This window comes from Aquarana catesbeiana, linkage group LG09 (assembly GCF_042186555.1).
Source record: "Aquarana catesbeiana isolate 2022-GZ linkage group LG09, ASM4218655v1, whole genome shotgun sequence".
Lineage (NCBI taxonomy): Eukaryota > Metazoa > Chordata > Amphibia > Anura > Ranidae > Aquarana > Aquarana catesbeiana.
This window is the reverse complement of record NC_133332.1, coordinates 29,100,746-29,113,777: the sequence shown is the minus strand read 5'-3', so window position 1 is coordinate 29,113,777 and position 13,032 is coordinate 29,100,746. Positions and strand designations below refer to the sequence as shown.

The 13,032-nt window shown below is 41.8% G+C and overlaps 1 protein-coding gene across 1 annotated transcript; it reads right to left on the bottom strand.

Moving 5' to 3' along the window:
- Nucleotides 1-5,879: 5,879 nt before the first annotated feature.
- On the bottom strand, nt 5,880-6,800 carry LOC141107137 (olfactory receptor 1L6-like). Its single transcript, XM_073597887.1, has one exon. The coding sequence runs from the start codon at nt 6,798-6,800 to the stop codon at nt 5,880-5,882; it is 921 nt and encodes a 306-aa protein (XP_073453988.1).
- Nucleotides 6,801-13,032: the final 6,232 nt, after the last annotated feature.

Below are 13,032 nucleotides of genomic sequence, written 5' to 3'. Positions count from 1 at the left end.
CTAATAAAAAACATTGTTCAGTATATGGCATGTTCCCATGTGGACATTGTGCCCACTGTCCATTAATTAGAAAAGAGAAAGTATTTACTCTCCCAAACGGTCAGGTCTTTAGACCTAAACACTTTGTAAATTGCCAGACTTGCGGAGTGGTCTATCTGATAACCTGCGAGTGTGGCGCGTTTTATGTAGGCAAAACGCAGGATTTTGGTGTAGAACATCTAAGCATGTCTATAGCATGGAGATAGGCAACATTCATCTTCTGCTGGGAAGACATGTGGTTACACAACATCACTACAAAATGCTAAAAATTTCTTTCACTCCAGGCCACAATATACCAAGGCCTGAATGAGTCTATCTCATTTGTACTTTTTCTGAAAGGTTTCAGTTCGGGCAAGACGAGTTAGTATGCTTGGGGTATGAGAGGAGTGATATGGAGTGAGAGGATGTTGGTATTATGGTAGGTTTAATATAATACATTTCATTTTTTGTTCTAAATCGCTTGGTTATGAGGATTTCTCTCTCACCTTTTTGTGAGAGTCTCCTTTCCACTAACTAATTTTACTAATAACTTACTGTAATGTGTGAAATTCACAAAAACCTTTTCAAGCCCTTCTTTTCCCTCTATTCCAGAAGATCCTCACTCATGCCCAAGCATCCACGACTGGTCTATAATCCATAAAATCTGAGTTACACTTCACTAATTATGTTTATGGTCTGCCATGCATTTCCCAATGTATCCCCTTTTTTCCTTTGCTCATTACTAATTACTTCGAGTATATACAACCTGAGTTAGGGATATGGTTGGGTATTAAAAGAGCCAAAATTTACATTTTCATATGTAAGGCGATTGTCTGTTTAGTAAATACCAAACTACGGTAATTGTTTCTTTTCTTTTTCTTTTTTCTTTTTCATTTAGCCTTTTTTCTCCTGGGCTCCTTGGATCCCATTGTTGTGTCCACCCTTTGCCCGTGGGAGGTGCTATAGCGGACCGTTAGGTTTCCCGGCATGGGAAGGGGGACATGCTTACCACATGTCTCCCTTATTTAGCCCCTGCAGTTTTACATCATACACAGTGGGGATCTCTTCTCGTGCCAGCGGCGTTCTGTGATTGCCGCCAGACCGGTGGGTTATGTGGCGTGCATGCGCGGAATGGTTGCCTCACTCTGGTGGGTTTGTCATTACTGCGCCTGCGTGTTACCTCTTACCCTCCATGTCACACAATTATGTTGGAAGTGATGGAGGTTTCCGGGACACATCGTGACTTCCGGAACGCCGAGGTAGTCACAGAAGGGCCGCGCTAAACTCCACTCCCCTGGGTGGAGTTTTTTTACACCTGTGGATAATCTTCAAACAAACAAGTAAGGTATATAAGATAGTTCTCACGTCGGTATCCTATACTTGATCCCTGGCATGAGCTTATTAAACCACATACTAGGACGGGTAAGGATGTACTCGGGCGCCTATATAAGAGTTTTAATTTGCTGTAATATCGATGTCATCATAATAGACTATTTTTATTACACACTCTTGTTATTTAGATGCAGTTTTCATTTCCACTTGGAATAACCATATAGACAGTGTACATCTTCTGGTCCTTATAGCCAACGAACAACGTCACACTATCAGGTATTTATTGGTGGTCATGCTTTTTAATGATCTCCTTGCTATTCATTTTTTGCACTTTTTTTTAAAAATCCTCTCCAATTTTCAATAGTAAGGGTTATAGTTATACACTTTGATCCCTATTCACCTCTTCCATTAGCACTTTTAACTCACCTTTTGTCATTTTAGAGTTTTTGTCATTTATTTATATTTTTGTTGTTATTTGTTTTCCATTTTAGATTCACTCACTGTTGTGCATATATTTCACATATACTCACATCACTGTTACCATTCGCGTCCATTAGTCTCTGGCCGTTAGTAGTTTAGCGACAGACCTATCACACTTTTTCACGTATTTTCACCTATAAGGTAATATCGTGACCACCTGGTGGGTTTTATAAGCCCGGCTGGTCACTTTACTTAAATAATTGAACTAATTTTTACGTTCCCATTTAATTATTTATGACCTATTAAATAGTTTATTAAGTATAATAAGAACCTGACTATGGGGCCTGCAGCACAAGGGTATGGGGTACCCCATACCCTAACCCCTAATGCGGCGCCTTTAATAAAATAAAATAACAATGACTATATCAAATAAAAAAGTTTAGATATTGATTATCCCTGTTAGGATTAAGAGGGGGTCTTCCCAAACTTAGGTTTTCCCCCCCTTTCCCTTCCCCTTAAGGCGTTCCTATAAGTTCATTTTCCCCTCCTTTTTTTCTATGTTCTTCTGACAAGTAATAGTTCATAATCATTATTTCCAGGTGCTTCTACCCACATGTTTCCTTTTCTGTGGGGGCCTCATGATTCTGTGACTACTTGTAGGCCTTGCGGTTCTGCGGTCACCCCCAGGGGGTTGGGTGTGGACACTACTGCAGCGGAGCCTTGGATCATCTTTGAGGAAATCTGCTGGTTTTTAAAGAAAGTCTCTGGTTTAAGCGAACTTGTCTGGTGGATAGGGTAAATATTTGGTATGCTTAATGATGCATATTATAATATAACTGTATTGAATACTAATTGTAATCATTTTTAATATTGAAAATTATGTATTTGATGTATCAACAGAAAAGTAAGAACCCCCTGAAGAAGACCATGACCCCCTAAGGTCGAAATGCAGTAGGGGATTTCCATACATCCAATGGTGCTTAGTCTATTTTAGTGAATTACTGCATGATACTCTTCTCCGATTACGGACAAAGTGTTATGATAAACATTATTCCTCAGCCCAATATGTTTCACTTTATGTACACCAGAGCTCATATTTTAATTCCTGTATTGTAATCATGTCCAATCGCCTTTTTTGCTAATAAAATTCATAATTTTTAGGAAGATTGTGTCCCTTATTGCTGCTAAAAAACCCCATGGGGAATCTTTTGAACCTCTTTCAATTACTGGGGAGACCAGGACTAAAGCCAGCAGTTCTGCCCGGCTGACCATGGAGATGACCAAAGACCGGTACATCCCCGATCATCTCTATGGTCTAGGAAACCGGACGAGTATTTCATCACTTCTGGTTTTGCTGGATGTAAACAAGCCATTACTGACTTGGGAAAGCATTGGATCAACCCGATCTTAGTTTGATCTGATGCTTTTAAGGGCATAGGAGGAATTTGGGGTCTAATAGAGTTTCCAGACCAAAAAACAACAAGCAGCACATCATACTGTCCATTTGTAAAACTTTATTTTTCCTGGACAAATTTCAAAGAAGCCCTGCCTAGGGCATCCTCCACTCACAGGATCAACAAGCATTGTTTTTCACGTGACTGCTGGTCACTTAGCTCTCTGTTTTCGTTGAGCTGCCCCTCAGGCATCTGGGTGGATCCCAACATTATTGTCGGGATGTTTGCTAAGTCTAGAGTGGCTCGGTGATGTCAGCTGACAGCAGGCTAAGAGCCCACTATCGACTGAGTCTGGGTCACAGGAGTGCAGAAATAAGTGCATTCCTGTGACCCAGAAGAGAAGTAAGGTCAAAAAAGCTTTGACCACACTTCACTTTTAAGGGGGTTACTGGCAGCTGGGCTACTTACTCCTGACATTTAAATTCTGTGCTACTTATTTCCAACCTCTAAACTCTGCGCTACTTTATCATGACCTGTAAACTTTGCATTACTTACTCATGACATGTGAACTCTGCTTTAGGGCTCATTTAAATGGGTGCTGAGTCCTTTCCTCCATATAGAGCCACTTTTTGATGCAGCTAGGCCAGCCAAACAAACCAGAATTTAGGCCAGCCAACCAGACCAAAATCCAGATCAGCCTTTCAGGAGAGAACTCAGGCCATCCAACTGGTGCTAGAACTCAGGTCAGCCAGGCCAGAACACAGACCACCCAGCCAGGCCGGAACTCAGACCAGCCAGCCAGGAGTGAACACAGCCCAGCCAACTGGGCCAAAACCCAGTTCAGCTAAGCTAGGACTTAAGCCCAGCCAGCCAGGCCAGGCAATATATCCTCCTGACCTCTGTACACTGCCTGAAGTTCTACTGACCTTTGCGTGGCTCCAAAGACACACAGTTCAGGAACTAGTGGACATCGTGTGCCGCCATAGCAAATGGCTTGCTATTGAGACACACTAAGAAAAAGAGGAGCCAAGATCGCCGCTAGGGGACCTGAGAAGAGGTGTATCGGGTTCACTCTGGGCAATACCACTACACAGAGCAGGTGAGTAAATTTTTTTTTTTTTACTTTAGTAACACTAAAGGGTAATAGTACCTTTACATAATTTACTTTTAACAGCCCTCTTCAATGCTATGTTTACCCCCTCTACAGACCTCAGATCAGAGGGCCACCCCGATGGCCACTACTCTTTGCCATCTCACTGCTGCTTATCTCCTCCAGCCTCTTTCAGTCACTTCATGTCTATATGCATTTGCCTCAGCATCAGCTGCACATTATTGTTCTGCCCCAGTTTCCTGACAGTGACAACAGCAGACCTTGTCTGTGCAGTGCGGGGGAGAGCAGGGTCTAACACCACATATAGTGGAGAAGTACACTTCCCCACTTTTGTATGCTCCAATCAGCTGTTGTTTGACAGTGAGGCTCCTGCTGGGAGCCTCTGTCACTCAAATCAGAAGGGCTAAGTGGGTGGGCCTGGTGCTGGACTGACCACTGGAGATCACTGACTGGGCAGCTCCTTGGCATCTTCACTTAGACTAGGGGACTGCTGGTCCTGCATCATATGTGATGATGTCAGAGTTCAACCGTCCAATAAAGCACCAAAAAGAAGTGACTTTGGAGACGGTACTGGCATGCTGTGTATTGATATCTTGTATTTCCAAACAGTAACACAGACCTGGATTATGTGCTTGGTGTGGTCAGAACGAAGAAGGGCAGAAAGGGAATTGGCATGGTCATCAAGCATTTCTAAGCAATTGAAGAGCAAAAAAAATGAACAGGAAGCCAAAAAGTTCAGAATAGATTAATTAAGAACATGAAAAACTGAAAAACAGACTCATATAAGTCCCCTAACATTTTTGGGGTAACATTCAGATAATTTTAATGAAAACTGCATATTAAAACAGGAAATTACAATAATATGTTCAAGCTTATTTGGGATTTTTGTCACGGGTATCAGTCTGTTTTAAGCCCCCAATAGTTAAGAGCCCCTCAAGACAGACATTTACTGAGCATAAGCGTTCATGAAAGGCAGCTACAGCAAAAAACTAATTCCAGACCTTCATAGACAGTCAAAGGGTGTTCATATTACTGACTGTACATGTATGTCTGTGCCTGTATATGTACACACGGTCGGATTTTCCGACGGAAAATGTGTGATGGGACCTTGTTGTCGGAAATTCTGACCGTGTGTAGGCTCCATCACACATTTTCCATCGGATTTTCCGACACACAAAGTTTGAGAGCAGGATATAAAATTTTCCGACAACAAAATCCGCTGTCGGAATTTCCGATCGTGTGTACACAAATCCGACGCACAAAGTGCCACGCATGCTCAGAATAAATAAAGAGATGAAAGCTATTGGCCACTGCCCGTTTATAGTCCCAACGTACGTGTTTTACGTCACCGCGTTCAGAATGATCGGATTTTCCGACAACTTTGTGTGACCGTGTGTATGCAAGACAAGTTTGAGCCAACATCCATCGGAAAAAAACCATGGATTTTGTTGTCGGAATGTCCGATCAATGTCCGGCCGTGTGTACGGGGCATTATAGATCAAAAGTGGTCAAACAAGCTAATGACAAAATGATCTATCCTGCCTTACAGTATTATTTTAATTAGAAAACTATAGTTTAGCCTTAACCTGTAGCATCCTTTATTTCTATTTTAGACTTCTTCTTACAGCGTTTTTCACATCCTTGTTTCTCAGGCTGTAAATAAAGGGGTTGAGCGTTGGGTTAATGACGCAGGACACCACGCTGATGACCCGATCATAGGTCGGGGAGTAAATGGACATTGGCCGGAAGTACATAAATATGTTTGTGCTGTAGAGGAGGATGACCATTGTGAGGTGAGATGAGCAGGTGGAGAAGGTCTTGCTCCTTCCTTGGGATGTCTGTATAGCCAACACTGCTCTGATAATGAGTACATATGACCCAAGGATGATGAGCACTGGGCCAACGATGATGAGGGAAACCATGGCATAGTCAACGATTTGTAGAGCTTCTGAGATTTCTGAGCAAGCTAACTTCATTAGTACAGGGACATCACAGAAGAAATGATGGATAACCCAACTACAGAATGTCTGAGAAGAAGTCAAAACAGTGTAGAAAGTAGACTGGAGAAAGACAATGATCCAACAGAAAGCCAGCAGACAGATACAAGTCCTACTGTTCATAATTATCAGGTAACGAAGGGGTAAACACACTGCACAATATCGGTCCAAGGCCATGATGGTCAACAAATAACCTTCCATGCTGGCCACTGCGATAAACAGAAAGAGTTGTGCGAAGCAGCCATGGATGGAGATATGGGTGTCTCTGGACAGAAGGCTATACAAGGACCTAGGGATGATTGTAGAGGTACAACACATATCCACAAAGGCAAGATTCCCCATCAAGGTGTACATTGTGGTGTGAAGTTGGGGCTGTGATACAATAAGCACAATCATGAATGAGTTACCTGCAATGCAGAGGACATACACAACCAAGAAAAAGGAGAAGAGGGGGAGGAATAGATGAGGCACATCAGAGAAACCCAACAGGATAAAGCCATAAATAGTCTTATTCTGAGTAGGCTCCATGTGTTTTTGACCAGTTATGTGATGAAAAGATGAAGATCATATCAGGGAGTAGTATGCCTGAAGGCATTAGTATCGTGTTCACAAATCTATAAGCAGTAGGACATAACACGTGTTTTGCAGAGCAAAGCCAGATAAAATATAGCACAAATATGTTATATTTTTTGAGGGATCCACCGTCGAGGTCTATGCTGTATTGGAAGAGCAGAATAAAGTTAATCACTCAACTAAATTATATAAATAGGCTAGAAATCCATAAATTCCACTACCATTTCTATATGTCCCAAGGACTTATGCAGGTAACTCTAATTTTTCTGTACATTTCCCAAAACCTTTGTAAAAAGCCCTGGAGTTTAGTGCTTGGAGAAGACATTCTGAAACCTGGGCAAAGCATGCCAACCCAACATGTACAGGTAATAATTTCATTACATAGCCTGATTTCAAGGCAACATGATTGTGGAACCCTTGTTGCTTTGAATTTAAGCTTCTACAAAAAGTGGTTTGACTGGGTGATATTATTGGACATGAAATACTGGTGGTGGAGTGGGTCTAATGCCCTGTACACACGGTCGGACATTGATCGGACATTCCGACAACAAAATCCATGGATTTTTTCAGATGGATGTTGGCTCAAACTTGTCTTGCATACACACGGTCACACAAAGTTGTCGGAAAATCTGATCGTTCTAAACGCAGTGACGTAAAACACGTACGCCAGGACTATAAACGGGGCAGTAGCCAATAGCTTTCGTCTCTTAATTTATTCTGAGCATGCGTGGCACTTTGTGCGTCGGATTTGTGTACACACGATCGGAATTTCCGACAATGGATTTTGTTGTCGGAAAATTTTATAGCAAGGTCTCAAACTTTGTGTGTCGGAAATTTGGATGGAAAATGTGTGATGGAGCCCACACACGGTCGGAATTTCCGACAACAAGGTCCTATCACACATTTTCCGTCAGAAAATCCTACTGTGTGTACAGGGCATTAGAAAGCATGACTGTTGGTGTAGAAGCAGTGAGTTGTTTTTCAAGCCAAAGAGTCAGGTTTGATATCATGATGCAAAATCCTAACTAATAGAATCCAAAAATTGTTAATAACCCATGCAGGATTTTTTTAAGGCTCCTACAAGTTTACTGTCTTTTCCAGTACTATGTGCAAACCTCCCCGGATCATGCAAGCAGAGCAACTAGCAAAAAATGCTTCCCACCTTAAAAAGAAGGTAGGGGTGGGCTCAATATAAGTGAATTTTTTTATGCCATTTTTGCATCTGATATCAGCGCATTAGGCAATCCATGATTGGGAAGATGTGATGTTCTATTGAGCCCGTCCCTACTTCCTTTTTATGATTCGTGTGTTTGTAGGCTCTACCAAACACAGTTTCACTGGCCTAGGTACATTCCCTTGCCTCTTTATGGGTACTGTGTTTGTTTTTTCATGATACTATATTCTTTTAAGACATTCTTATGAGTTTATACAATTATAACCTTTGTATTCATATACTGTAGATATACAGCCTCTTTGGGTTTGTATGGACTTTTTATGTCATACAGTACCTTGCATCTGTGTTCCGATGGCAGTGCTGACAGCCTTTGGATCACTTCTATTACATTTGTGGTTGATTACTTTTTGGACACTTGTCTACTGCAAGAAATTCCACCATTGGACCGATGATGAAGATTTAAAATTGAAACGTGTTGGGATCACCTTTGTGACATTATCAAATTCTAATTGTAATGATGACTATCATATGAAATGTGTGGTATTTGGTGAGTCTAACAAGAGATATGAATGCATCAGCCTAGTATTTTTTAACATTTGTCAATGCTTTATTGAAATCTGTAATAAAGATATATATATATATATATATATATATGTATATATATATATATATATATATATATATATATATATATATATATATATATATATATATATATATATATATATATATATATATTTATATATATATATATATATATATATTTGTACTCATGATATTGATGGCTTAAAAATCCTACACGGGGTGTTAATTTTTGGATTGTTTTGGAAGATTCTTGTCTTCTCTCCGCTTGGAACTTGTTGCAACAACATTCTCATACAGACATATTACATGCTCAAACACAGCACACAAACATTACACACCAGTAACCATCTTGGTCTGGTTCTCCTTCATATCACACTGCCCCTTTACATTACAGTGCCCCTAGCAATCACAACCCCCCATCACAGTGCCCGTTGCGGTCACCCCCCCTTTTTCTCTCTAATCACAGTGCCGCCTTTTACGCTCTGCCTTCCCTGCACAGTCCTACCATTGGCAGGGCAGAGGCAGGATTCAGCCTGTGTCCTCTTCAAGGGTCATCCTGCCGATCACACCATCCTATCAGCAAGGCAGGGGGTGGGAGGAGCTGCAGACCTGAATCATATTAACAAGCATGTGATTACCAGCTTGTTAATGTGAAAAGACTCCCTGCTCTCTGTGCAGATCTCCAGCTCCTCCAACCCCCTACTCTGCTGATAGGATGGAATAGTTGGTGTGGCGGGAGAGCTGGGAGAGGAGACACAGGCATAGCCGTATAGCGGGAGGTGAGTTGGAACCGCAGTCTGTGTTAGCCAGGGCTTTTTTTTCTCGGAAAATAGGTACAGGAACTCAAGCGCGACCCCCCATCCCTTACACGCACCCTCCAAACCGCTTTAAATAGTGGGTGTGGTCAAAGTTTACTAACAGTGGGAGGGTTTTAACAGGGTCATTACATACCAGGAGTGCATTATGTACAGAGTGCAGTGTTCAGGGAGGGGGTTACACACAGACTGCAGAGTTCAGGGGTGTGCTGCATACAGAGTGCAGAGTTTAGCAGTGCACTACAAAGAGTGCAGAATTCAGCCTTCTTCCACAGCTACTTACCTCTGCATCCCACATCCACATCTCACATTTACCCCTCTTCAGCTCTGACCTCTGCATGCAACCCCCCTCTACTGCCCCATCTTCTCCTCATTTCCTTAAAAGCTCCACCATCTTCCACATGCCCTATTTTTGTTGCTGTATTAAGCTGAAGCACCCAGCCAGCTATAGTACCTCCCTGCATACTTTAGTTGGCTCCACCTCTCTCACTTGCGGGGAGATCATCCAGTGGTGTTGTTGGCATTTGCACTGCATCCCCTGTACCTGCATCTCCCTTGTCCCCATCCTTCACTTTTGTGTTTTCAAGTAATAGTGGTCAGCAGGGAGCAGAGGGCCTGAGCCAGAGGTGGTGGAATTGAGTTCCACCAAGTTCCAGCTGAAAAAAAGCCCTGGTGTTAGCCCTGTCTGGACCGTGGTCACCGCTTACCTCCTGCTATTCACAGCCCAGCTAGCTCTTGTTATGACATATGGCCCAGTAGCCCTGGCCAAAATGCCGGTGTGCCCTATGGCCAGTCTGGACCCGGTGCCCACAATTGGTAACAGAAGGCCTGCAAATCGTTGTACACAATGGATTAATTGGCTCTTTCAATGGTCATAAATTATTGATGAAGCATTATTACCAACTTGCTGCTACCCACCACCCCATGATGTACCATTGCAAAATTGTTGTTCTATCACCTAATGAGCATTCATAAGTGATTCTGCTATTGGCTAAATCTACCAAGCAAAAAAAAGAGGGAAGTTGATTGGTTATACACTTCATAGAGGGGGTACCTTGTGTCTATGCTGCATTTATTCCTCGAAACCTACTCCTGGAAGAATCACACGACTTGTCATGACAAAGAATATACAACAGTTGACTATCTTCTTTATCAAATATCTGCATCTGGGTTAACATTACAATTTTTTTTTTATTTAAATAAGAACACAATTCATTTTAGACATATCAATTTTAAATAATTCTTTGCTGTTTCTGCATTGAATTCTGAGATTTGAAGTACCCATTAACAACAGAGAACTGGGACAGCAGTGTTAACCTTACCCTATCCAAAATAAAAAAGTTTGGGCTTTAAATAAACTTTAACCCTAACCCTAATACCAAGCCAATTTATACTGTTAAGGCAATAAATACCATATTATCACATCAATCTTATGGCTGATATAATTATCACTCTGAAAATGTTGTCTGATGAAAGCTTTGATGTCTGTTTGCTATATGCCCAAGTTATACATCTAAATCTGCATCAAAATTGGATGAACAGCTTGAATTTTGGAGGACAGCTTAAATTTGAAAGGAAAACAATGTCTACATGGTTTTGGTCTGTTCTTCCACACTGTGATCTTTCTTCACATATGACAGATCCATTTTTAGGTCAGTTGAGAGGGGAGGCTTCAGAAAATTATTCTTTGAGTGATATAATATGTGCATTAATTGGTTTGACTTTTGTCTTACCAAAATTTGCTCAAGAACAAACATAATAAAATGATATGATATGCATAGGAGAATTTTTTTTTTCCAAGTAAAGGTTTAAAGATACGTCCACTCACCTGTCTTTGGCCTGAACACAGCGCTTGTGTAAGACATTAGAATTTTTAATGTCAGTTCCAGGTCTATAGAGTAGATCTATATACAGTGTGTCTGACCTCCAGATAGTGTCATAGACCAAATACACAATACACGGAGCGACACACAGACTACTGTATGTTTGGCCATGTCTGCCAAGTCAAGTAATTATATATAGACGGTATAGAACTCCAGGGAATCGAAACCTTTCCCACATGGCACAGCTATACACCTTCCCTGACAGGTATACAGGGAAATTAAATCTTTCTATAATGAGGAGTGACATGAGAAACTTTCATACAAACACTTATGACCAGTAGATAACTATCCATATTACTACATGTAAACATTCGTTCATAGGCACAATGGACTAAAATGCCTGTACAATTATAATGAATGAAGACAGAAAAAATGCCAGCTATAAAATTATCTGGTCAGTCCAAGGCTTCATGTACACTAGCATCTCCTAAACTTGAGTTTAGAAGCTTTTGGCGTTTTTTTTGTAAAAAGCTCCTAAACTCAACTCCATAAAAGCCTATTTGTCAATGTACACATAGGCTTTTAGCAGAGTTTAGGAGCTGCTGTAGTTATTATTATTATTATACAGGATTTATATAGCGCCGATAGTTTACGCAGCGCTTTACAACATTAGGGCAGACAGTACAAGTACAATACAATTCAATACAGGAGGAATCAGAGGGCCCTGCTCGTTAGAGCTTACAATCTAGGAGGGAGGGTCAAGTGATACAAAAGGGTAATAGCTGTGGGGGATGAGCTAATGGAGAAAATAGTGCAGTTGTTAGATGGAGGCAGGATAGGCTTCTCTGAAGAGGAAAGTTTTCAGGGATCGCCTAAAAGTGGATAAAGTTGGAGACAGTCTGACAGATTGGGGTAGGGAATTCCAGAGGATGGGCGAGGCTCGGGAGAAGTCCTGGAGGCGGATATGAGAGGAGGTGATGAGTGAGCTAGACAGCAGGAGGTCTTGGGAGGAACGAAGATGGCGATTAGGTTGGTATTTTGAGACTAGGTTAGTGATGTAGCTGGGGGCAGAGTTGTGGATGGCTTTGTAACTTATTGTTAGTATTTTGAATTTAATTCGTTGGGCGAGTGGTAGCCAATGGAGGGATTGGCAGAGAGGGGTAGCAGACACTGAGCGGTTTGTAAGGTGGATGAGTCTGGCAGCAGCATTCATGATGGACTGAAGGGGGGATAGTCTGTTTAAAGGTAAGCCAATGAGGAGTGAGTTGCAGTAGTCAAGGCGAGAGATAACCAGGGAGTGAATCAGGAGCTTAGTGGTTTCATTGGTTAGAAAGGGACGTAGTTTAGAGATGTTGCGGAGGTTGAGGCGGCAAGCTTTGGAAAGTGATTGGATGTGGGGCTGAAAGGAGAGTTCAGAATCCAGGATAACACCTAGTACCCTGACATGTGGGGACAGGTGGATGGTTTTGCCATTGCTCTTGACAGAGAAGTCGGGGGAAGAGGAACGTGGGGGAGGAAATATTATAAGCTCGGTTTTGGACAAGTTGAGTTTGAGGAAGTGGTGTGACATCCATACAGATATGTCGGTTAGTAAGTTAGTGATGCGTGAGGAGACTGATGGAGTGAGTTGAGGGGTGGAGAGATAGATTTGTGTGTCATCAGCATAGAAATGATATTGAAAGCCGTGAGAGGCTATCAGCTGACCCAGGGAAGAGGTGTAGATTGAAAATAAAAGAGGTCCAAGAACAGAACCTTGGGGGACCCCGACAGAGAAGGGAAGAGGAGTGGAG